The sequence below is a fragment of the Mandrillus leucophaeus genome, unplaced genomic scaffold (assembly GCF_000951045.1).
Source record: "Mandrillus leucophaeus isolate KB7577 unplaced genomic scaffold, Mleu.le_1.0 Scaffold528, whole genome shotgun sequence".
Taxonomy (NCBI): Eukaryota; Metazoa; Chordata; class Mammalia; order Primates; family Cercopithecidae; genus Mandrillus; species Mandrillus leucophaeus.
The window spans coordinates 1,683,712-1,711,645 of NW_012105675.1; the positions used below are offsets into that span (position 1 = coordinate 1,683,712).

Consider the following 27,934-nt stretch of genomic DNA (forward strand, 5'->3'; position numbering starts at 1 on the left):
TTACCTAATAGAATAAATCATGAAAACACTTCATAGTACCTTTGTAAAAATGATCCTTTTCTCTTTTGCTCATTCACAGTACATTCCAGATTGTTAAACTGTCTATATTACTATAACAAATAGGGACTCAGTGTCTCTATTTCAGCCAACATTAAGCATCCTCTTTGACTCATATTCTCAAAGCCAGAACAAGCCAATTTAGATCTTAGGAAATTTGTAATGAAGTTTAATATGTGAAAATAAATCCACTCTTGTTCTTGAAATTTAGAGAGTTTTATATAAATAGATTATAGATATATTTCTATCTCAACTATGCATTTATTCACCAAATATTTATGGAACAACTACACACCAAGTATCCTGTTGAGTTTTAAAAATATAATGATGAAGAAGGTAGATTCAGTCTCTGCTCTTCCAAGAGTAATTGACATGGCTAATAGTGACATTTTCTGTTTCAATTAAGGTACACATCAGCAATGGAAAAATATATTTCCCACCAATTTCAGGTTGTCCCTTATGCTCAGTAGTAATGAATAATTAAGTGGACAGTTCTCTACAGTTTCTATCATAATGTCATTAATTCAGAATCCAAAGCCATAGGATTGGGTACAAACTTTCAAAAAAGAAAATAATTGTAGTGACAATTTTTAAAACCCTATTTTTCTCCAGGAACTTACTAAGTTATCCTATTTAATTATCTTCAATTAAGTCACCATGAAAGAGAGGAGATGAGTCATAATGGATGGTAGAATTCTGAAAATAAATATGATTAAAAGACAATTTGTAAATATTAAAATCCTCCTGACATATACTCTACCAGGAAGCATCAGTAAAAATTAATACAAGATACAGAAAATAAATAAATGAAAAACTTGAACTATTTAAAAAATAAACTAAAAGTTACATATCTTTTATTTATTTGATTTGGGGTCTAACTCCATCATCCAGGCTGGAGCACAGCAGCACAGTCACAGCTTATGGCAACTTTGAACTCCTGGTCTCAAGCTATCCTCTCACCTCAGCCTCCCGTAGAGCAGGGATTACAGGCATAGGCTGCTGTGCCTGAATAAATGTTATATTTTAATAATAAAGAAGTTATGATTTTTGGCAGATAAAACATTAAATCTCATATTATAGAAATAACAAAAACAATTAGTGATTTTGATAAATAAGACCTGTTGACTGAGAATCTTACCATAAAGTTGAGCATTTTATAGAGATAGGGAAGCTTCTGATTTTTAAGTTCTTTTTCTTTCTGTACTTATAGGGATAAAGAAAATAGACTCCCAGGGAGAGTTGCATTATTAATTGGGTCATTGAACAACTCAGATGCTATATCCATTGTGTTCTCTCCGAATTCTTTGGCCCAAAGCCTCTGATGTGTACACACATTATTAGAAAAAAGAATGGTTATTTCCCAACACGTAGTTATATTAAAGAATGTTGAATCACATGTGATTACTCACTGAAATTGTTTTCAAAGACTTCTGAGGGTCCAGTATGCAGTTTCATTCCCCTTTTTCAAACTTTTTTTTGTTGTTGTTGTTAATGGCACTTCTGTTAAGAGAAATGAGCATCATTGCCCACATGTGTACTCCTGTTTTTATGCACTCTGTAGTTGTGGAAATATATCACTTAAATAATCATCTTATTTGTCAGGGGAGCAAAGAAAAGGTCCTGTGTTTATTGACGCTGAATCAATTGCAGCAGTTGCATAGAAAGTCTGCAATACTTGAATCCATAAAATCTGAACGTTCAATTAGGGAGGGAGACAGCTGACCTGGAAATGTTCTCACTACCAAAATTTAGAAATGATGACTGAAATAAAGCAAAGATAATTTCAATATGTAGCTGATCTCACAAGAAAGAAAAGGAAATCCCCAAGTATCAGAAACAAATAAGAACTGAAATCCAAAGCATACTCTGTGATGTTAACCCTGAGGAGATCTTGGAAGCAAGGTACATTTTTCACATGTTAGAGAAGTAGACCCTAAAGTCTAAAAGTTAAAGGATGAATGATCATGCCAGGGCAAAGAACAAGTCCTTGGGTCTGCTTGAGAATGGAAGTTGAATAACAATGTCTGACCAAGTCAGACCCCAGATGGAATGACTTGTTGGTTCAGAGTAGAAGACAAAAATTCTCCAATGAGAAGCCAAAAGCCTATGCCGCACATGGATTTGTGTCCCAAATGTATATTACCATATAGTATCAAAAATACCTGATTGAAATTTAGCATAAACATTGATCCTTCTGTTGCAATTGCTTTTGGTGAGTCATGAAGTCTTTGCCCATGCTTATGTCCTGGATGATATTGCCTAGGTTTTCTTCTAGGGGTTTTTATGGCTTTAGGTCTTACATTTACGTCTTTAATCCATGTTGAGTTAATGTTTTAATAAGGTGTAAGGAAGGGGTCCAGTTTGAGCTTTCTGCATGTGGCCAGCCAGTTTTCCCAACACCATTTTGTATACCTGTGTAACACACCTGAATGTTCTGTACATGTTTCCCAGAACTTAAAGTATAATAATAAAGCAAACTACATAGAAAAATGGGGGAAAAATTGATCTTAAGTAGGATTTGTGCAAAAGCATTCCCGAGGAAGACTTTCATAACGTAGATGCACAGGATATCTCAAAGTAGTCATTGTCTGCTGATATAGAGATTACTCACTGAAGAATCACACCGAGAACTTCTAAAACATTTTAGTTGCTTTAGATCATCATACCATTAGAAAAAAAGAGCCTTAAAAAATGGGAAAATCATAGTTGACCACCTAATATCAGTATCTTCTGAAATGAATGCCACTACTACTAAATTTTTACCGCTTAATAGATAAGCATGCATTCAATTATTTTTAAGGGCCAGGCGCAGTTGGTATGGAAGAAAGTGACATATGAAGCTAAAGACTGTGGCACCAGAGCCAACTATACTTTACTATTTCCCTGAAATATTTTATAGTTCTCAGATTACAGTATAACACTAAAGTTAATTATAGACTTTTTATGATTACTTTGAAGACAGTATTAAATAAATGTGAATAGATAATGGAAAACCTTATAGGAGAAAGTAAAGAGGAATGTTAAAAGGTGTTTAGCTCAGTTCAATATTTTCATTTTTGGCACTGGCAGATAATCCACTGCAAACTCAGGTTGTCAGCTCTTCTATTGTGTAGTATTTCTACTTTTTATACTTTTTGGAATTATTAGCTTCACTACATGAAACTGAAAACTTATTTGAAGAACTAAGTAAGCATTTTTGAGTCTCCAAATACTTACCCATCTGTAAAATCTGAGAAAATGCCAATTTTGTGTAAATATTTTTCTCCTAGTCTAAAATTACTAAACATTAATTCAACAAATATCAGTATAACAGAAACAGTATTTTTGAATTTAATGAATGATTACCTGTAATTGTTAGTTGCTTTCATTTTTCTGAAACTTTAAGTAATATAAACCAAAAACTAAGAAAACCCTTATTTTATATTAGATTTTAGTAAAATAATAAAAAAAAAGATTTTAGTAAAATGTAATATAAAATAAATACATATTAAAATATATGAATTAGGTGTGAATGACAAGTAACACTTTCATTATAGCAATTAAAGGAATTCATATTGTTAAATGTGAGAAAGCCTTGAATTTAGAGTCTAGTTGAGCTCTATGAGAACAAGTGGAAGTATTTCAGTTATACTTTAGGGAGTTCCTTCGAGTAAAGTAATGTGGATATTTTAAATAAATTGTTAATAAAATATTAAATGTACTGAAGGCTGCCAACTGGGTGTCTGTAACTGTAAAAAATGCTTTTCTTTATAAAACAATTGTTAAAATATTTGATTTTGTATCTGTATATTGTAATTACACATTAATGCAATATAATATTTCAAAATTCTCAGGCTTCTGCTAGAACTATAACATATAATTTTATTTATTTATTTATTTATTTATTTATTTATTTATTTATTTATTTTGAGTTGGTATCTCACTCTGTCACCCTGGCTGAAGTGCAGTGGTGTGATCTCAGCTCACTGCAAGCTCCACCTCTCGAGTTCATGCCGTTCTCCTGACTCAGCCTCCTGAGTGGCTGGGACTACAGGTGCCCGCCACAACACCCAGCTAATTTTTTCTGTATTTTTAGTAGAGACAGGGTTTCACCTTGTTAACCAGGATAATCTCAATCTCCTGACCTCGTGATCCGCCCGCCTCGGCCTCCCAAAGTGCTAGGATTACAGGCGTGAGCCACGGCACCCAGCCTATATAATTTTTTTTAATAATAAATATTAGCAAAATCTTGCTTAGAATCAATGTTCATCTCATCATTGGAATTCTTCTGTTGAAAACAGACCTGAAAATATTTAAGTATCCACTATTCCTTCAGACTTGTTTTATATCCTCTTTACTGTTTTTCTTATATTTAAATGGTGCACGTAGAAGGAGCTCCTAACGTGGTAATTTTTGGTTAGGGTGGGATGATAACAGAAATGTTACTTTTCATGTTTTATGAATGCATATTATTCATTAAGCTCTTAGGTGCATTGTCTTGTTTGACGCTTATGAAGTACGTAATATTATTCTAACTATATGAATTTTAAAAATGAACCTCAAAAAGTTAGTTAAATACTGGCTCAATTTAGACCATCACTAAGTAGTAGAGTCAGAACTTAATGATACTGTCTCTGAAAGTCCCAGTGAACTTAAGCTTAATTTAGAAATTAAACTAAGTTACAAAATGGGATGTGTGTAGAGGAGAACATTTGGACAGAAGACATGTAGTTTGCCTTTCTTTGATAAGTTTTATTGCTTAAGTGCCCCATCTCATACCTTCTTTACAATAAGGTCTGTATCTCCATTTTCTTATTCTACATTGTTTCATAGGTTTGGGTAAATTTTCTTCATTAAATTGATCTTTGAGAATGGGGAATTGTCTCTTCTCTTTCTGTTTTCAGGTTATCATAGTTCTGAGTACCTAAAACATGTTCAATACACATTGGAATTGAAAGAATAACTAAATGAGTCAAGTTCAGACATCCTAAAAAATATTTCAGATCTCACCGTAGTCATTAACAATAATCCTTTGAATATAAAATACTAAATTATATACCTCCACGGGTCAAATATGTGTGAGCTTGCAATATATCTCAGGCTTTGTTGATTGAACTTTTTCTGTTAATGAAAAAATCCAAGTCTTTCATTGACCAAATTTTGTGTATTTTCAGAGATCATCTATAGCTGGGTATTTAATGAGTTCCCTTCCTTTGTGGCGGAAGACAGCCGGCGGTTCATTTCCCAGGAGACAGGCAACCTTTATATTTCTAAAGTCCAAACATCAGATGTTGGCAGCTATATTTGTCTGGTGAAAAACACAGTGACGAATGCTAGAGTTCTTAGTCCTCCAACGCCACTCACTCTACGTAATGATGGTAAGTTGCTTGGCCCATTAAAAAGGTCAGCCAACTCTAATTTGGAAAATACAGATGTATTAATGTGTGTGTTTTTCTTTAAGAACTGGAACTTACAAATAAAATAAAAAGACATTTGCCGTATTTAGAAACTACATTTTTAGGCCATGTTTATACATACCTTAGAAGAAAAATTTTGACATAAGAAAGTGATGATCTATGGATGAGAAATACTCACCATAATGCTACTCTAATGCCAGAAAGCGAGAAAGAATCTGAAAAAAAGAACCATAATAAGGACTCCACAGTTCTTTCCTTTGCTCTTGAGTGCCTCTATATAGCATATGTGTATGAATTGAAAGCATTTTATGGATCCACTTTTCATTACATTTTTATTTTAGCTGCCTTCAAATTGAATGTTCAGGTTTTAATACTTCATGGTATAGTTATAATTGTTATTATTACTTTTCTAATAATAGGAGCAGTTGGAACTTTAACTTTTAAGTGCAAATCAGGCAGAAGTGATGACTCTATAATTATAGGTATTGCCATCTATCCAAAGTATCTTCAAATTTAAACACCTCATTTGTATTTACAGACATTTACAGTTAAGCGTTGCATTAAAGAAGTCAAGCATCATATTATCATTGATATATGATGTGCAGTTTGCTCTGTCATGCAGTAAAAAAATATCTGCGAAGCTGTTATTAAGGAGTAAGCTTGAGAAACCTGATTGATTGTGAAGCTTAAAAAATAATCTATTTAAGTGCTGTTTTTTCATATGTTTGTTTTTAGAATATATGCTGCTGGAATGTATGACCAGAGCTGTATCACAAGATTTTTGCTTACCACTTAGTTTATTATACACTTTGTTGTTTATATATGTGTGTGTGTATAAATACATTTATATATAAGTATGTAAACATTTAAATATGTGTATGTAAACAACACAGTCTATGAAACTTCATGAATTATGAAGTATGTATTATACATACATACATACATAGAGATACACAGTATTTTATATATATATATACACACACACACATATATATATAATAGTAACAACTCTATCAAGTAAAGGGTAAAAATGTAATATTCATTTTAAAGAAGAGAAAGCCAGTATTAAGGAAATGATGAAAATTGGTAAAGGCCTCACAGTTAAGTAATGGCATGGAGAACCAGGTAGAAAAAAAATGGTGACTTGGAAACCAATTCACGGGCTACTAAAACTAATCAGCCAAGAGGTGATAAATGACTGAACAAAAGCAGTGATGGTAGCACTGGAGGACAGGAAACATAATTGGGATATTAAGAAGGTAGGATTACCAGCGTTTGATAATTAATGAATTACAGGCTTTGGAGTAGGAGGCAGCTAGCATATACAACAATTTCAAGGCTTTAGCATAGTTCCTTGAATGGGCGATGATTCTCTTCACCAGAAAAGAACACAGCTGAAGAAATACAGAAGCAGATAAAAATGAGGAATTCAGTTTTGAATATGAGATACAGGGTGCATGGGAAATCCATGAGGAAATTGGCAATAGGTAATCAGATATCTGTTCCTAATACCCGTAAGAGAGAGCTGGGCTACCTAAAGAGATTTAAAAGTCGTCATTGTGTATTACATCACTGTGGAATAATGTGTATATATTATGCCAACTACAAGATTATGTAAGAGGGTCTGCAGATTGAAAATAAAAAAGAAATGCAGTTTTACAGTTTATCTAATTAAAAGTCTTGAATTAATTTTCTGTAAGCCATTTCTCCAAAACTTCTGAGCCCTTTTCTCTCTGATTTCTTAAGAAATGAATGCATTCTTATCTTAAAAGTGTAACTTTTTTTGGCTAACAATTAATTCCATTTTCACTATCCATCTGTATAGTAATACTTTATATTTGAATAGTACCTGAGCTTGAGGAGGCTCTTCCACCTTCTTTTCACACCAGAGACCTCTTTCTATACATTGCCTGCCCGTCACAAGGGAGAGTAGCACATGTGTAAGTCAATGTCCATGTGGAAGAGTCTTGCACTTTTGTTTCATGGCCCAGATATATCATTTAAATTTACCTTCTACCTTCCATGGGCAAACATTTCAGGAATAATCATTTGCTGATATTTAAATCACTTTGTCTCTGTGTCTTCTGTTGCCCTTGTTTGGCAAAACCCCAACTCCAATGAGCTCAATTATATTCTACTTTGTGATTGCCTTGAGATTCTGAAAGCTATCTGAAAAGTTTACACCCACCAGGGTTTCATGATCATCAGTTTCAAGTGGGCTATCAACATTGCCATTCAATCCCACCAAGTTTCTGTGGATGGCTTAATTTGCTACTCCCCCCCACACCCCAAATTTTTGGAAACTTCTCTGCTTTCCTTAGACTGGATTGCCTCACGACCGCTGCTTCACAAAAACTATGTACCTTATTAAATCATCTTTCTACTAATAAAATTTAAATGTAACTGCATCTCCATCTGCATTGTTATCTCCCATCCTATTTCAATAGAGATAGTATACTCTCCATCCTCCTATTACAACCAATTCCTCCTTCCTGTGCTATTGAGAATCATTCCCTCTGGCCTTTCAGAAAATTACTCTGTAAGTCGTTGCTTCTTATATAACAAAATGCTATGTCAGTAAACCAATACTGTTTTGGTCATTATATTAATTGAAGTGACTGCAGCAGTTGACATTGTTGACACTTTTTTCTTTTACAAATGTCTGTATTTTCAAAAAGTCATTATTTGAGAAGTACTATATAGAAGGCTCAATAAAGCAAGTATAAATCAATAAAATAAAACTTATTTTAAGGTTAACATTTAACAAAAAAACAGGTGGTAAGCATCTGCTAAATTTCCATTACATCATTCAGTAACAGTCTTATTTTTTACCAGAGAAGCTACAAAATTTACATTTTTTTTTCTATAACTTACCTAAGGCTATTGCTTTCTTGGCTTTTGTTTGTCCATTTGTTTTAAGTCAAAGTAACACATCCATATTGAATGAATGTAGTGACATAGAAAAACAAAACAAAAAAAACCCCAGAAAATCCTACTCACCTCTCCCTGACATTAAATCTCACTCTGGAGAGCCAAACTTCTAACTTCCCTTTTATGCTGTTGTTATTCCATAACGTTCTCATAAAATGCTAGAAAATGTCTATGCATTTTGGTTAATTAAGCTTAAACAATAACTGTTTATTCCTTCATTTGATAAGTATGCATAAGTTTCTTCCTTCGTCTAGTTTAATATGCATTTTTAAGTTTACTGTTGCTTATCTTTTAAACTTTAATAATATACTAAAATTTCTACTATCCTTTTAACTCTTGAATCTTTAATTCAAGAATCATGAAATGACTTAATTTTATGTCATGGAATAATTTTATGTCATGAAATGAGGATAACTTTATTCCTACTTTTTCCTTCATCTTTCCTAAGCTACTTTTATGTTCTTTTTTCTTCTACTTATATTTTGGCAATTCTGTCCGGCAAATACAATCATATATTCTATACTTCTTCTTAGACTAACTCTATAAGCTGGAAAATCAATAAATATCTACAGATTATTACTATATAATTATCATTTAATGTGATATTTTTCCAGGTTTTTAAGCCACTTTCTAGACATGTATACTATACTGGATGTGTTTTTCACAGTAACTGAAACTTTGAATTAAATATAACCTAAAGAAAAATAAGGCTAATACCATTAATAAGAATGTAATATAATTTGGATGTAGTGTTTCTTAAAGTTCTGCTGCACAAAAACAATTAATATTTTGGATAACAGTGTTCAGATATGAACATGAGTCACTACAGTGAAAATCGTAATGAAGACATTGGTGTGGTTAAGAAAGCATGGGGAGAGAGTATGAAATGAGAAGAGAAGTGAGCTTAAGGTCAAGCCTTGACTAATCTACATTACATTAGGAGGGTAAATAATGAAAATCCCACAAAATATAATGAGGAGAAGGTAGAGAGATAATAAGATAATAGGAAAAACAGTAGAATAGGCCAGGCACGGTGGCTCATGCCTGTAATCCTAGCATTTTGGGAGGCCGTAGCAGGCAGATCACCTCAGATCAGGAGTTTGAGACCACGCTGGCCAATATGGCGAAACCCTGTCTCTACTGAAAAACTACAAAAATTAGCCAGGTGTGGTGGTGCGTGCCTATAGTCCCAGCTACCTGGGAGGCTGAGACAGGAGAATCACTGGAACCCGGGAGAAGGAGGCTGCACTGAGCCGAGATCACACCACTGCACTCCAGCCCGGGCAACAGAGCGAGATTCTGTCTCAAAAAAACAAAAAACAAAGCAGTTGAATATGATGTCAAGGAAGCCAAGGGAAATAAGGGTCTCAATAAGAAGTGGACATGTAGCTCAACAGGGTGGATTGGATGCATGCATTTGCTACCTGTCACCCTTCTTATACCCTACAAAAATAAATCTATATTTTCAATGAGAATGCTGAAGGAGAGGAAGAGCATCACCAAGTGAGACATCTCAATATATTTCTGAAAGAATAAGGAAGGATTGAGTTAACGTATTAAAGAAGTGGAGAAAACTAAAATATAGAATAAAGTATAAGGAGTCTAAAGAAAGGGTCGAGGACCATATGCCCAATGGAAGCTTGAAGACATTCTGAAATCAAAGTTAGCACGAAGAACAGATGTAAGAAATGGGACTCAATAAAGGAGACTGAAGACATAGACATTGAACAACTATTTCAATAAAATGTTAGACACCTTTTCCTTCTCTGTCTCTATATGCAAAAAGTCCAAAGACTCATCTCTTAATAATATGAATGAGCTTTCCATGGAAAGCTAACGTTTTTAATGTCAATGGTGGTACTCTAGTGAAAAATTTGTATTCTAGTATTCATATGCCAGCAGCCTGACAGCCAGCTTTCTGTCCTCACACCAAAGCAGAACCTGGTCATCCACACACCGCATTCAGCTATGACCCCCACACATCTCACACCATCAGGGGAACTCACACCAACTTGCAAAATTCTCAGATATGTGTGTGTGTGTGTGTATGTGTATATATATATGTCTATTCACACACACATATATACACACATATATGCAATTCTAAGTTAATAGTTACTGTTGAAAATTCTTGTGCTTATAGAGTGATTACAAGATTCATACTAAGATAATGTGAAAAAAATTGAAACATAAAATTAAGGAAGTTATAGATTAGAATGGAATTATTTTTATTCAGAAACTTTCATATCACTATTTCATCTGTCTTCAAAAAATATAATTGAAAAGTACGTTCATAAGAAGGACATATTCCTGAATGTTTTCTTAAGTAGATGGCACATATTAAACACTTGTTCTGAAAATAAAAATAGAATATATATTGCACCACGGTCAGCTGAAATTCCTGCTGGATTTTACAAACCTCTCAGTGCAGAGATAGGTGTCACAATGAATGTTTCTGCAAACGTGGCAAATGTCTCTGTAGGGGTTTGAATATAAAAATTATGTTTAATCTGCTGTGACTATAGAGTTTGCTAAAAAAAATCATTTCAAGAACATTGTGTTTTTACACTTCTCTGAAAAAAGGTAGATCTTTCTAAAAATAATAAAGGATATATGCATAGGCATTATTTTTCCTTTCAAGTACAAATTGAATTTTACTTAATAACTCTCTATTATAAAATGTATTATCTTAGCTTTGGTTGCCCTAAAGCAAAGCTGACATCAAAAATTGCTTGTAGGTAGTTTATTTCAAATTTATCCCCAGAGAGCAGGATTGAGAGATGGGATGGGGTTGATCGGTGAAGCCAGAGGAGAGAGGCATTACGGAGATGACCACTTACAGGCAGCTTGAGCTTGAGCCCACAGGACCAGAGCCTTACAGAATGCACTCAGAATGGTCACCTTGGAGGGTGTATTGATAGACGTTCATCTCCCATTCCCAGAGGGTAATTCTGTTAGCACTTAACTCTCTTGTTCTTTGAGATTGCCCTCAAGTTGCAACTTTGTGAAACTGGTAGCACGTACACGAACTTGGTTGCAGTAGCGCTTGTAGGAGTAAAACATCTGGTCAAGATACGTTGAACTAGCACACCGGAAGTATCGGGAACATAGATGGTAGTGAGTATAGATAATTTTCACAGCCCTAGCACATTTGCTTACAGAAAGGAATTCCATCTAATACTTACATAAATTCAAATATCCTAATGTTGAACAAAAAAAAGTTGACTTTCTGTTATTTATTGTTATTTATTCAGTAAATATGTTGTTTCCGTTTTGCATTGGGTGACATATATATGAATATGTATCTGTGGTGGGAAGGGGCTTTAGAGGGGCTTGTGGACTAATGAGAAAGACAGATTATTACTGTACAAAATGCTATGATAGACTGATAGATATATGTTATTTTGGTAACCCCTAATAGAAACACCCAACCCAGATGACACATAAGAGAATGCTTCCTGGAAGAGGTAATATCTGAATTTAATTTTGAAGGTAATTTGGCATTAGGTGACTAAATAAAGAGAGGATATTTGACTATCCATCAAGTACAAGTATAGGATACACAGACTGTAATAAAATTGCACTTCAGCCAGAATAACTACAATGCAAGTCAATATGAAGGAACAGAGTGTCATACCATGAAATGCTTTGTTGAACATATTATCAAAGTGATGGTGAAGAGTTGGAAGATTTGAAGTACATAGCAACACAATCATTTTCGCTTACTGACATGGTGAAAAATTATTCTCATGCATTCACAAAGATGTATTGCACGCCTATTATGTATCAGATATTTTGTTAGGTACAGGGAATACAATGGAGGGCGAAGCAAACATAACAACTATCCTTGTGTAGCTTCCAATCCAATATAAGGCAGGATATTCCTATAAAAACGGACACAGATTCTGTCTGTAACCATGTACTCTAGGATTTGCCTGTCCTTGCTCAGCATCCTGATGAGGCCATGCTCATTATTACTGTGCTAAAAACAAGTCCAACTCCAAAAGGATTTATTAGTAATACAGATGTTTATTAATGGCTTGGAGGGTAATGAATGAGGCGCATGCATTCCACAAAACAGCAGAATTTATTGAACACTCCCCGTTAAACACATCTATTTTTGCCAAGCTGTAATTCCTCAACAGCTAACATTTCTCCCTTAAACACTTGTGCCTAACACTGTTGCTTCCATTCTCCCTTCAGGGTCTTACTACCACTGTCTTATGTGGTAATTTTATACCTTCATTTTTTCCTTTCATGTGAGTTTCCAGCACAGTTCTAATTCCTTTCTAAAAACTTATTTTTATTTAATCTATACTTATGTTTTCTACATGGGAAGCACCGTTTTAAAAATGGTACAAGTATTAAAAAGGATGGAAACTAAATATCAACAAATATTAACTAAAAAGAAGAGGTTGCTATATTAATATCCTATATTAAGCAAAGATATAGCAAAGCTGTACATATCTGTGCAAAATTCACTATGTACTAAACCAAGCTTCTCCTCTTTCTTTCAGTCCATGTGGGACCTTTTCCTACAAGATTTCTAAGGCAACATTTTCCCATCCATCTCTGGAGTTAAATAGTGCCATAGAGAGAATTCAAATAGTAACTTGAGAAAGTGAGTGGAAATAGATTGAGAATGCATGTAGAAAGATTACTCATTATCAGGAAATTCATCAGTTGTCACAGTTGAGGGACAAAATGTAGAAAGGCTACAATGTAGATAATCTACTATTTGGTGGTGGGGAGTCTATGATTTTCATTTTTAATTAATGAATTGCAGGCAAACTAATCAGCTGAGAATGTATGTGTAGATAACGTGTTTATTTTAAGGAAATAATTGTGTCAACATGGAAATTGTGACCAGAATTACCTAATTACATAATCCATGAATCAACCCCGTTAATTTACTAGTGAATACTGCACGTCCTAAGAGCAATGGAAAAATATAAAAATGGTATGCCTGTGAAGACTGTAATAGGCTGAATAATGGCCCTCAAGATATCCAAATCCTAATTCCTGGAAAATGAATATTAGCTTATATGGTCCAGGAGCTTAATGGATGTAATTAAGTTGAAGATCTTGAAGTAGGGACATTAGATTATCTGGGTCAGCCCTAAATGTAGTCACAAGTGTCCTTAAGGCGGAGGCTGAAGAAGAATTGATGACCGATGAGAAGGCAATGTGATGACTGGTGACGGAAGCAGAGATTGGAATGATGCACTTTGAAGGTTCAGAAATGGGCCGTGAGCAAGAAAATGCAGCTTTAGAACCTAGAAAAGGCAAGGGAATGGATTCTCCACTAGCGACTCCACAGGGAGAGTGGATCTGCCCTCAGGGGCGACCACCGTAACATAGGCTCAGTGAATGTTCTCTGCTTTGTCAGAGCCAAAGCACAGACAGAATGGATCTCGTGTTGTCCTCTCTGATCCCTGAGATTTAGTTTAGTATTCAACAATGGAATGTCGCAAAGCCACTGTTATTTCCTGATTAGTCTGTTTATCATAAAGGAATATGGCAATTGGAATAGCTTTGGATATTCTTTTTTTTTTTTTTTTCATTTTCCCTTCTAAGTGCCACTCCTTGGGTATTGAATGTTCTACCTTAAATCCAGAAGACTTTTTCTTCTAATCTTGGTTCAGAATTTTCAATTGTGGATAATTCCAAGGGGACTGGGAAAGTTTTGACAAGAACATTACTATTTGGATACGTTTATCTGTGCTAAGGAAGCTGAATAATATAAAAAGTTTATATCAAACTCTGCGGGAATACAGAAATTTTGGCTTTCATTAATCTTTTTTTTTTTTTCTATGTGTCTTTCTGGAAAGCTCATAATCTTGATATAAAAATTTAAATTAAAACATCAAAAAATTTTGGATGATTTTTGGATAAGATGAATACTTCATTTGCTCACTTGTCCTTGGCAATCAGTCATTCTATACAATCCAGTTTCTTCCTAAGCATACTTAAAAACAGCTTGAATTTCTGCCTATAAAGATAACCTTTTATCAGATAAAACAATGTGTAGCATTTTATTAATTCCCTTAATTTGTCTTGAAACCTTGGGAGAATTACTTAATACGTGCTAACAAATAACAAGATGAATATGCTAAATATATATCTAACTTAGTCTTTTTCTTGATTTCCTATGTGATTGCCTGTCATTGTAATTCAGAAATAAATTTCTGAAAGACAAAAACTTTTGATAACTGGCATTGTAACCATGAATGAAAGGAATGTGAACTTTGAGTTGACTTTTGCAGTGGTGACAAAGGTATATTCAGTTATGTTTATCTGACTATTTTTAATATTCAGATTTCTTGAGAAACTACTCGACTCTTAATGCTTCTGTTGCTGCTACTCCTCCTCTTCCATTTAATCATCTCTAATTGGGTATGGGGCCTCATCATACAACTCATAGAATTTTCTCTAAACTAGTCAGGTTTCTTTTAACCACATGTATCAGCATTTCTCTCCGCCATCATTATTCTGACCGCTTTGAAGTCCATGTACAAATCTGCAAATATTTTCTTTTCATCTTTCCTGGCAGTTTGTTCTCCCAGACTGTTCCATTTGTACCTTTCACTGTCTCTTCTCAATCTACCCCCTAAATCAGTCATTCCACTTACCCATCTATATGTCTGTCCACCCACTGTGTCTTATTTGTACTTGGCCTTTATTCCATGAAGAATTTAAGGAGGCTTATCTTCTTAAATGTAGGGGTTCTTTCAAAACTCCGCTCCTGACCCCCATGATATTTTAAAATATTTTTTTCTTTAGTGAATACTTCTGTTTCTGTTTCTAATTTAGAATATCCCACAAACTAACTTCTCCGGCTGACATTTGTGCTATGAATTACATTACCTTTCTCCTAGACATCAAACATAAACATTTCTGTGTCAATTAGACTCCTCCTAATCTCATGATCGCATATGCCATAGATTCTGCAAACCCTCTGGATTCTACATCTGCAATGTCATTCTCATCCATTCCTTTCTTTCCACTTCTAATTCCAACACTCCTTTACCTGTCACCCATATCAGTGGCTTTGAGCTCCTTCTTTCTGTAGCTCACTTAAGGTAAATAGTATTCCTATCCAAAACACACTGTCAAAAACAAACAAACAAAAAATATATTGCCATATTCTAGATTGTAGCAAAGAAGTGAGGCCATAAGTATATAGCACTGTAAAACTAATTGTTAATGTCACTTACGGAATGCAACTTCATGAGAGTGGCATCATTACGGAAATTTAAACTAGAAACTATTTGCCTAATTTGGTTTAAAATACATTGGTCACAAACTTGAGTTTAATTTATTACCTACTTAATCTTAGACAAGAGACTTAACCTATTTATGCCTCAGTGTATTCATCTGAACATGGGGATAATATTGGTACTTATCTGATAGGGTTCCTGTGAGGATTAAATACATGGATACATGCAAAGCACTTAGAAGAGTGTGTGTTACTTAGTAAACTTTAGTAAAGGTTAACTATTAACACAGTACTTATCCTATAATTCCCATAGCATTTTACTTGTGTGTGTCGGGGAGGCAGGGGTATTGTAATCGAAAACTACTTTTCTAGACTATTGGTATTATTGTAGTTTTTGTTATTGCTGTTGTTGTTTATTGTATAAATGTAAACTCCACTGTCTAGAATTGATATTTTAATAGAGAGACAAAGGGGATGGACGGGCAGTAACATTGGGAGGAGCTTTATATTCCATCACTTGCCTTGAATAATTTTTCACTCCAAGCCTTGTCCACAATTTTCTGACTCTTTTTTTTTCTTTCTATTCTGTCTTCATGAAGTACCCTCATAACTCCTAGCTCTGTCTGCAAGAATGCAAACGATTTGTCAAAGATCATGAAGTTAGTTACTTACAATAAACTGGAATAAAGCCTATCATATAATAAGCATAGTTTAGATTTTATTCTAAAAGCATTTCCTTATGCTTGTCCATATTGAAATTCATCTGCCACTTTCATAATACCACCCACACAGCCTTATGATATCTCCATGCAAATGGTATTTACCAGCTTGACGTTTCACTCACTACCCAGTAGAGCTTATTATCGCCTGAGATGTTGGGAATTTTATTCAACCTTTCTCATGTTAAGATACTTTACAAGGCCAGGCACTGTGGTTCATGTCTGTAATCCCAGCACTTTGGGAGGCCGAGGCGGGCAGATCACAAGGTCAGGAGATCGAGACCATCCTGGCCAACATGGTGAAACCCCATCTCTACTAAAAACACAAAAATTAGCTGGGTGTGGTGGCCCGCGCCTGTAGTCACAGGTACTCGGGAGGCTGAGGCAGGAAAATTGCTTGAATCCGAGAGGCGGAAGTTGCAGTGAGCTGAGATAGTGCCACTGCACTCCAGCCTGGAGACAAGAGTGAGACTCCGTCACTCACACACACGGAAAAACTCTACAAAATAACAAATGCCAGCCCTACCTCGATCCCTAAAGACTATGTCGTTTTGTCAACACATAGCTTCCCGTATCTAAGGTATCTCACTACTCATGACAAAACAATATTCTTCCACAGATTGAAATCATATAAATTGAAATTATGTTCGAATAATAATGTTTTGTTATGGCTAAAGATTATAACTCATTGAAGACTAAGATAATCATTAGCATCATTTAGCAATAAAACATTTTTAAATTATAATATTTAATTTGAAAAAAAATTCTCAAAAGATTATAGATGTCTGCCTAAATTGCATCTAGTAGGCCAGCACTCAATAACGTGATCCCCAAACCCTTGTATCAGGATAATCGACAATGCTTAAAAAAAAAATAAAAATAGGTGGGAGCAGTAGCTCACGCCTGTAATCCCAGCACTTTGGGAGGCCGAGGGAGGTGGATCTCAAGGTCAGGAGATCGAGACCTTCCTGGCTAACACGGTGAAAACCCATCTCTATTTCAAAAAATACAAAACATTAGCCAGGCATGGTGGCAGGTGCCTGTAGTCCCAGCTACTCAGGAGACTGAGGCAGGAGAATGGGGTGAACCCAGGAGGCGGAGCTTGCAGTGAGCCCATATCGCACCGCTGCACTCCAGCCTGGGTGACAGAGGGAGAATCTGTCTCAAAAAATAAGGAAATAAAAACAATAAAAATTTAAAAATATATGAAAATATTGGGTCATACTTCAGATCTGCCCACAGTTTCTGGGGACAGTCTTAGAAAGTAGTCTTTTTTCACTCCATAATTGTGTAAGGTGAATAAATCAGCAAGAAGCACTTTCTTTGGAAATACAAGGCATGTCCCTGCTCCTCTCCCTTACCCGGAGACAAGAGCAGCCCTCTCCCAACTGAAAGTACTAGGAATAGTTAAATCCACATGCTCTCTCTTTCCAAGGTTGAGAAACACTTCCATTTCCACTGAGTCATCAGGCCCTCCCAGAACCACACCCAGCTAGCAGACTATGCAGTGTCTCTTAGAGTGTTCAGTGACCTTGAAAGGCAGAGTCCTTCAGAAGATTTCCAAAGAGAATGAAATCTTGAACCTACTCTTTCCCTGGGAGGCCTGAGGAGAACCAGGATTTTCAAATGCACCATCTGGACATACCTAGAGAGGCCATCTTGTTTGTGGTATTTCCTCAGAGAAAAGATTGGGAGAAAGAGACCAGTTATGACCTGTATATACATTATCCTCACCCCATACATCTCAGGAATCTGTATTTTCCACAGTACTCCCAGATATTTCACATATATTCAGTATATTTTACTTGTGTGTACAGTAACATGTACTGGTATGTTTCCGTACATCTCCATGGTGAGAACTAATCATTAGTTGCGATGGATTTTTTAAAAAGATACATATTTCTTTGTATTTTGAAATCTCATTTTTATACTAGCTAGGGTTGCCCCCAAAAAAAGGTGGATGAAAGGCGATAAAAAAAATTATGTTGGAGAGAATCTCGCTAAAAATACAGATTCCTGGTTCTCCCCTAGATATTCTGATCAGTCAGTCTGAAGTGGAGAACAGAGGTAATTTTGACAAGCATCACTAGGAATTTTTATATTCAGTCAGGTTATGAAACGTCTGACATTTTATTTCAATTAATAACTGTGGCTTTCTGGGGATTTTCAAGTGATTGCAGTATTTCTGCAATTGGTCAGTTGTCATGTATTTAATTCCTAGTTTTAGAGTGCCTTTAAGGTAATTATTGAAATTTAGATCAAAATGTTTACTTGAGAGGAGTGTTCTCATAATTGAGCTGCCATAGGTGATAGTTGTTCTTTTCCCTTTGCTTCGACAGTCTTTCTTTTGTTAATAAAATAGCCTATTTTCCTATGGTTTTCAGTTTTCCTTATCTTGCCTTGCATTGCCATTCTTAATATGCTCTACCTGATTTTTCTCTGAGTATCCAGTAAGGTATTTAAAAATAACCTTAAGGCTCCCTATGAATCATTTTAAATTATTTCCATACATTTTTTTCTCTCTGCACTAATTCTCACATTTTATCTCAGTTAATTTGCTAAAATTGAGTAACGTATGGTGGATGTTTTAAAGTTTCCATTATCCTGCAAGGATTCTATATTTATTATTTTGTGATCATTTTTATTATCCAGTATTAAAAATCACGTACAGGATATTGAGGATTCTAAAACTACTTCTGGAAAGTAATTTGTAATATTCAGAGGTGTTTCTTCCAGAGTTCACTCCAATGAGATATTTTGCAAATTTGCCATAAAATAACAAGACATTTATTTCCTAACAAATGTACTGAGTCTCATATATTCAAATGAGTGTCGTGTCTTCAAAGTAGACATACTGAGGGGTAATTCAGTTATACCAATATAATCTCACCATTATTCAAAATATTTTAAATCTCAGTGATTCATCTTACTATTTTATAACGTTCATCTTTGGAGCTGTAGAGGAGAGATAGCAAGCTGCCTAAGTGGAAGGCTTGATAATGATTAACATTCTTCCTGTGCACCAGCCACTATGCTAAAAGCATTTCATACATTCTTTCATTTAGTTATCACAGCAAAACAGCATTTTGAGCTTATCTTCTTATTTTCTAGGTAAAGAACCTATGATTTAGACAGGCAGCAAGTCCTCTTGCTTATGCTTGTCTGACTGCAAAGAGTACACTCCTAATCTTTATACTTTATTGCTCAGTTACCACCAGTTAAGGGACAGGCACCAGGTCATAGTTGGTAGGAGGTCTGGAGCTACAGATCTAACTCACAGTGATTGTTTTATCTACTGTATCATCCTGCGTCCCTTAGGATATCAGTGCTACATTGGGATATTGGATTAATTTTATCAATATTATCAAAAATCAAATTTAAAGGGTGAGGTTACAGATGATCCTTACAGAAGCAATCAATATTAGTTCCTTCCCAGTTTCATTGAAATAAATGTCATGAAGGATATTCTTCTCATTTGTGCAAGAAGGAAAGAATCCATCAAATTTATGAAACTAGGAAGAGTGTATGGAGTAACCCACATAAGTAAAATTGGGGTTATGGTGATCTTTCGGAATGACAGAATTCATCTATAGGGAATGTAAGGTTGCCTGCTACATAGTGTGTTAATTATCTGTCAAATTATCTGTCCAGAGAATACAGAGACTAATTTTCTTAATAATTAGTAGAGTCTACTTAATATTATAGCATGCTTTTTTCTTTAAATGTAGGTTTTCCTTTACAATGTCAGAGTGTTAAAAATATTGGTTAAAAGGGGAAAAAAATGCTGAATCGAGAATTTTAAAGAGTATTTACATCATCCACTTGTTTAATAAATAAATGAAAGCCAACATAAAGAAATATTTCACTGTCATCCTAACATCATGATGATCAAATACACATCGTACAAATTTTACAGATGGGTGACTTGCAAATGATTCATGTATATAAATAGCTGCCCTTCCACAAGTCAGTCATTGCTGCCAGCCCTTCTGATTTTGCCTTTGTTTAAATAAAAGATATAGCCTCAAGAAGCTTTTAGAGAATTGGACATTTAGAGGCAAAGGAAGAAAAGTTTTTTTTAAAAAAGCATAAGAACAATTTTGGAGCTTTAAGGTTTAATGGGAGTCCACCCCTAGCAGCAGCATGCCCTGTATGTGAGACATGGAGTCATTGGAGATTATTTTGGAACTTTAAGTTTTAACGACTGTCTGGCTGGTTTTCGGACTTACATGGGGCCTGTAGCCCCTTGGTTTTGGCAAATTTCTCCCTTTTGGAAAGCAAGCATTTACCCAATGTTTGTACCCCCATTGTGAGCTCTAAGCTCCGAAATGGATTTTAAGGTAGTTTTGGCTAAATGTGGCAGACCCATTGTATTAGCCCATTCTCACACTGCTATAAAGAAGTACCTGAGACTAGGTAATTTATAAAGAAAAGAGGTTTAATTGACTCACAGTTCCACATGACTGGGGATGCCTTGGGAAACTTATAATTATGGCAGAAGGTGAAGGAAAAGTAAGGCATATCTTACACGGCAGCAAGAGAGAGAGATTGTGAGGTAGAAAAAGCCACACCTTTAAAATACCAGATCTAATGAAAACTCTACCACCCCCCTGATCGAATCACCTCCCACTAGGCCCCACCTTCCACACATGGGGATTGCAATTTGAGATTAGATTTGGATGGGGACACAGAGCCAAACCATATCATTCTACCGTGGCCCCTCTCAAATCTCATGTCCTTCCACATTTCAAAACCAATCATGCTTTCCTAACGCATCATGCTTTCCCCAAAGTCTTAACTTATTCCAACATTAACTCAAAAGTCCAATCCAAAGTCTTATCTGATACAAGACAAGACCTTTCCACCTAGGAGCCTGTAAAATCAAGTTAGTTACTTCAAAGTTACAAGGTGGGTGTAGGTATTGGGTAAATGCTCCCATTCCAAAAGGGAGAGATTGGTCATAACCAAGGGACTACAGGCCTCATGCAAGTCCAAAAACCAACCAGAGGGTCATTAAATCTTAAAGGTGCAAAGTAATCTCCATTGAGTCCGTATCTCACATCCCAGGCATGCTGATGCAATGGGTGGAGACGCAAAGCCTTTGGCAATGCTGTCCCTTTGTCTCTGCAGGATACAACCCTCTTGGCTGCTTTCACAGGCTGGCATTAAGTACTTGCAGCTTTTCCAAGCACATGGTGCAAACTGTTGGTGGATCTAGCATTCTGGGGTGTGGAGGATGGTGTCCCTCATCTCACAGCTCCACTAGGCAGCATCCCAGTGGGGACTCTGAGTGGGGGTTCCAACCCCACATTCCCCCTTTGCATTGCCCTAGTAGAGACTTTCTATGAGGTCTCCACCCCCGCATCAGACATCTGCTTGGACTTCCAGGCATTTCTAAACTGCTTCTGAAGTCTAGGCAGAGGTTCACAAACCTCAACTGTTGTATTCTTTAGACTTACAGGCCCAATGCCATGTGGAAACGACCAAGGCTTGGGCCTTTCACTCTCTGAAGCAATGGCTTGAGCTATATCTTAGCTCCTTTTAGCCATGGCTGGAGCTGGAACAGCTGGGATGCAGAGTGCCATGTCCTGAGGCTGCACAGTGCAGCTGGCCACCAGGCATGGCCTATGAAACTATTTTTCCTTCTTAGCCCTGTTATAGGACAGGCTGTTGCAAAGACCTGTAACGTGCCCTGGAAACACTTTCCACATTGTCTTGGCTATTAACATTCAGCTCCTACTTATGCAAATTTCTGCAGCTGGCTTGAATTTCTTCCCAGAAGAGGGGTTTTTCTTTTGTACCTCATGGTCAGGCTGCAAATATTCCAAGCTTTTATTTTCTGCTTCCCTTTTAAACACAAGCTTGAATTTCAGACCATTTCTTTGTAAACTTGTATGACTATCCACTTTTAAAAACAGCCAGGTCACATCTTGAAAGCTTTGCTGCATAGAAATTTCTTCCACCAGCTATTCTAAATAATTTCTCTCAAGTTCATAGTTCTGCATATCTCTAGGGTGGAGGCAATATACCACCAGTTTCCTTGCTAAAATAGAGCATGAGTGACCTTTGCACCAGTTCTCAATAAGTTTCTCAACTCTGTCTGAGACAACCTCAGCTTTGACTTTATTGTCCATATCACTATCAACATTTTGGCCAAAACCATTCAAGTCTCCAGGAAGTTTTAAACTTTCTCACATTTTCCTGTCTTCTTTTGAGCCCTCCAGACTGTTCCAACATCTGCCCATTACTCAGTTCAAAGTCACTTCCACATTTTGAGGTATCTTTATAGCAATATCCTACTCCTGGTACCAATTTTTGTATTAGTTCATTTTCATACTGCTGTGAAGAGCTACCTGAGACTTGGTAATTTATAAATAAAATAAGTTTAATTGACTGACAGTTCTGCATGGCTGGGAAGGCCTCAGGAAAATTATAATCATGGCAGAATGCAAACGAGAAGCAAGGTGTATCTTACGTGGTGGCAGGGGAGAGAGAGAGTGAGGGTGGAAATGCCACACCTTTAAACCATCAAATCTTGTTAGAACTCTATCATGAGACAGCACTAGGGGGATGGTGCTAAATCATAAGAAACCACCACCATGATCCAGTTACCTCTCATGAGGCCCCACCTTCAACATGTGGGGATTATAATTCCAGATAAGATTTGGGTGGGGGCTCAGAGCAGAACCATATAACACATTATCAAAGATCTCTAGCTCCCCATGACATAACAAATACACTAGTCAGGCTAAAATTCCACTAGTTAAATTGTTGTTTAGGTGAATAAGAATTATGTTATTGAAAATGAGATTCGACAATGAGAATTTCAGTGCAGTAATTTCACTTTACTGTACATTGGTTGAATTACAGTCATGTGCTGCATAGCAATGTTTGAGTCAGTGATGGATCACGTATATGACAGTGGTCTCATGACATTATAATGAAACTAAGAATTCCAATTGCCTAGTGACTTTTCAGTGTAACCTGTGTAGGCTAGGCTAATTTGTGTGCTTGTGTCTTTATTTTTAACAAAAGAATTGCAAAACACAATAAAAATTTTAAAGATGAGAAAGAGCTTATAGAATAAAGATCTAAAGAAATAATTTTTTTATAACTGTACAATATGCTTGTGTTTTAAGCTGTGTCATTATGAAAGAGTCACAAAGTTGAAAATGTTTATAAAGTAAAAATGTTACCGTAAACTAAGGTTCATTTATTATTAAGGAACAAAATATATTTGTGATTAACTTAGTATAGCTTAAGTGTACAGTGTTTTTAAAGTCTACCGTAGTGTACTATAGTATCCTAGGCTTCACATTCACTCACCAGCCACTCACTGGCTCACCCAGAGCAACGTCCAGTCCTGCAAGTGCTATTTGTAGTAAATGCCCTGTGTAGGTGTACCATTGTTATCTATATCATATTTTATCATACCTTTTCTATGTTTAGGTACACAAACACTTATCATTGTATTACATTTATCTACAGTATTCAGTAGAGTAACATGCTGTGCAGGTTTGTAGCCTAGGAACAATAGGGTATACCATATAGCCGAGGTGTGTAGGAAGCTATATTATCTAGGTTCTTTTAAGTACCCTCTGATGTTATAACAACAACAAAATTGCTTAATGTTGCATTAATCCTCATCATTAAGTGATGCATGACTGCCTATTTTACGGCATTTAACATTGTACTGAGACAGCATCCCAAGGAGGAAAGGAAGTAAGAGAGGTAGGATAGAATTGTGATGATCATCATAAGAGGGCTTTGGCATCATTTAAAGAAATCTATTTGTGTTTTTCAATGAGGTCAGGCAGAGGGCTTTTGAGGCAGGCTTAATTAGGTTGTAATCCCAGTTCTGCCCCATTTAAACTACGTGACCCACTCTCTCTAAACTTTAGATTCTTGATGCACATAACACTGTTTCTATCTGCCTTTGAAATTGATGTAAAGATTAGAATAATTATAAGTGTAAAGAATCTGGCATGCACAGAGTTTTGTTTCATTTTTTTTTCTTTTGGTGCTGGGAATTCAAGAATGGCATGCCCTTTGACTCTCAAGGAACTCATGATCTAGTAGGGGAGATAGACAAGTTAATGATCCTGTCAAAAGAAGTCATGCCACAATGTGCCAAGAGTAAAGAGGTATATTTCAGACGTGCAAATAGGACAGGAACTGAACTCCACAGAGCCCTTAGAAGCATTTGCACAGAGAAGTTGACATTTGAGTACAGTGTTGATGAAAGAAAAAGAGTTTGTCAATTGCCCCAATTCTGGGCTGGCATTGCAGACAGAGGGAGAAACATACAAAGGTACTGGGGAAGAAAAGTATATAAAAAAGAATAGAACATCCCCAAACCAAAAACCAAACCCACCTTCATCTTTCATGTTTTTGTGTGAGGCAGACTTCTGTGAAAGATACATGTGTATGGAGGGGAGGTAGTTTATTTTTTCTTCTCTTCTTTACCATGAGGTCCTTGCTCCTATGCCCTACTACCCAAATAACTATGTTAATGGTATGAACTGAGTTTTTCATAGTACAAGCTTATGGTTCATAACTGAGTTATGAACTAAGTTTTATTTTGTATGTTAAATAGCAACCCAATCACTACTTACAATATGCTGTAGAAAAACGTCTTTGGATCCAAAGCACTGATTTACTGCAGAATATATGGAATGCAGTTCATTCGTTATTTATCATTGCGGTGAAGAGTATGGACTCTGAAGCCGGACTTCCTGAATTCAAATCCTGGCTCTGGCATTGAAGAGCCATGTGACTTTAGGTAACTTTTCAACTTCCCTGAGTCAGACCAATTCAAAGGGTTATGAGGATTAGAGTTGTCATAGCTAAAGGAGTTACAAGGGTACCTGATACATAGTAAACCCCATATAAGTATTGGGCATTATTCATCATTAGTCTTGTAACGATGATTAGTGCATAACCTGAAACCTAATGCTAGGCCTCTAACTGTCATTTTAGGTATTAATGTCTTTCTGGAACTTTAGAAATTTTTTGAAAAGGTTACTTTAAGGGAGAAGTGGATTCCAGCCAACAAAAATCAAATTACCAGCTATTTAAAAATCCAGTTACCAGCTATATTTTAAAAATCATAACACAACTAGAAGCAACAAAACTTTATAGATTATATTGGAATGTATATTGAAATTGCTTGCTTCCTCAAACCCTGATGTTACTAAACTTATTTAAGCCTGGGAAATCAGCAAATTTGTTGAACTGAGATAGGACAATTTGTACCTCAAACAAATAGATTTCCAAAGACTTTCCAGGGTTAGATTCAATATTTGTGTAACCAGTGTATTAGCAATGAATACTTACTATGGGTACAGTCCTGCTTCTGAGATTCTTCTGAAAGCATTTACTCGCACACAAACAGAACTAGGACAATTTGCAAAGGAGGGTCCCTTCCATTATAAATATTCTGATTACTTCTTTTTTGAAGAAAAAGTACTATTTTGCAGTCCATTAAATAGCAGTTCCTAGTTGCTGTTGCCTTTTAATATGAATATAGTCAATAATTATATGTATTTGATGGTAAGATCCTTTTTGTTTTTTATTTCAGCTTAATATTTGATAATATGTTCAGCCTAAAAGGATAATAAGGAAACTGATTAATTTAGTCTCGTTATATATTGCCAAGACAAAATTGATTCTTTTGTGAAAGTTAAGACTGGTGAAAACAAGTACATTGTGATTTATTCATCATCATTAATAGCCTTAAGATAGAATTTCATTTTATCATTGTCAAAGACCTAAAATAAATACCTTTAATGATTGAAAGATGAACAGAAAAACCATATATTAAAGGGTTAATCTATTTTTAAAATAACTTTTTTGTCATATACACATGAATACAACTATATAGAATCAAAAATTGATAATTTAATCTACCTGTATTAGTTAGAGTTTTATAGAGATAAAGAACCAACAGGATATGTATATAGATATATGAGAAGGAATTGATTAGGGAAATTGATTCATGTGATGATGGAAGCTGAGAAGTCCTGTGACAAACCGTCTGCAAGCTAAAGACCCTGGGATGCTCATGGTATGGCTTGATCCAAGTCCAAAGGCCTAAGAACCCAGGAAACTGATGGTGTAACTCCTAGTCTGAGACCACAGGTCTCATAACCCAGGGGGACCACTGTTGTAAGCTATGGAGTCCAAAGACCAGGAGGCCTGGAGCTCTGGTGTCCAAAGACAGTAGAGGAGAAATGTATCTCAGTTCCAGGAAATAGAGACATGCCTTTCCTCAGTTTCTGTTCTCTCTGAGCCCCAAGCCAATTGAATGGTGCCTGCCAACACTGAAGGTGGATCTTTCCCACCTAGTCCACTGAGATTCACATGCTAATTTCATCTGGAAACACCCTCACAAACACACGCCAAAATAATGCTTAACCAGGTTTCTTGGTATTGCTTAATGTATCCAGTCAAGTTGACACAACTAAGATTAACCATCACACTCCCCAATTGATACTGAAATCTGAAAGTTCTTATGAGGAATTGGTGAAAATCCTAGAAGTTTTGTGATGTCTTTCTGGTCCTGAGTAATGATAAATTCTTTAATGTATTTGAGGATTGGTCATCATTCTATGCCATAAGTATAATCAAGGCTCAAAAACTAGCTCTTATTGCTCTGCTTGTAGCAGAGTAGAATTATCTATATGCAAATAATTTACCATGATCAGCACCCATATCAGCCAAAATTAAGCATAAGATGTGCCTCTAGTTAACAATAATCTCATTAGAGAAATGAAAATGCAGTCATACAACTTTACTAAGTAGATAGGAAAAGTGTAAATAGTAAATGCCTAGGAGTTTGTAGGATGGATCCGTCAATGTAAATATATGCAACTAAACATAATTACTGTGCTTATAGAACATATTTTGAGGAAAAGGAATGTGATCTAGCCTTGTTAATGGAGAATAGTTGAGTGCATATAAGCTGATAACATCAATTAATGACTAATGAACTTCAAACAAATAACTAAAGCTATTTAGAAGATAGTCTAAACAGAGCAGGGGCTATGGTGGTCAAGTGGAAACTAAGATTGAAGAATTAGCATTGGGGCAGATTTTCAAAGACTTGCATACAAAAATAAAGAGCTTGAATATCATCAGTAAGGCAACAGGGAACCACTGATGTTATAAGAAAGAAAAATAAATGATAAAAATTCTGTTTTAGAAGATAAATATGGAGTCAAAGTACAGAATGGATTGGGGTAAAAAGACAGCCGACAGGAGACTGAGTCCACCAGTGATCAAGGAAAAGGTAGTAAAGGTTTTAATTAGAATTACATCTATGGAAAGAAAAAAGCAACATGCACAAGAAATACTGAAAAAAAAAAACTGGTATTATGAAATCACAGTTTGCTCTTGAAACACATTCAAACTTAAAACTAAGGAAAATCTGTTCTGATCAGAAAAGATCCAAGACAGGTCAATAATTATTATTATTTTTTCTTTTTTTGAGATGGAGTCTCGCTCTGTTGCCCAGGCTGGAGTGCAGTGGCACAATCTTGGCTCACTGAAAGCTCTGCCTCCTGGGTTCACACCATTCTCCTGCCTCAACCTCCCGAATAGCTGGGAGTACA

General features: G+C 35.7%; 1 protein-coding gene across 1 annotated transcript in view; it reads left to right on the forward strand.

Moving 5' to 3' along the window:
• LOC105551585 (contactin-5-like) overlaps positions 1-27,934 on the forward strand; it is a 1,043,690-nt gene that overhangs the window by 996,713 nt on the left and 19,043 nt on the right. The window contains exon 8 of the mRNA XM_011996879.1: positions 5,211-5,414. Coding sequence (XP_011852269.1) covers positions 5,211-5,414 — 204 coding nt within the window. The remainder of the gene's footprint in view (positions 1-5,210; positions 5,415-27,934) is intronic.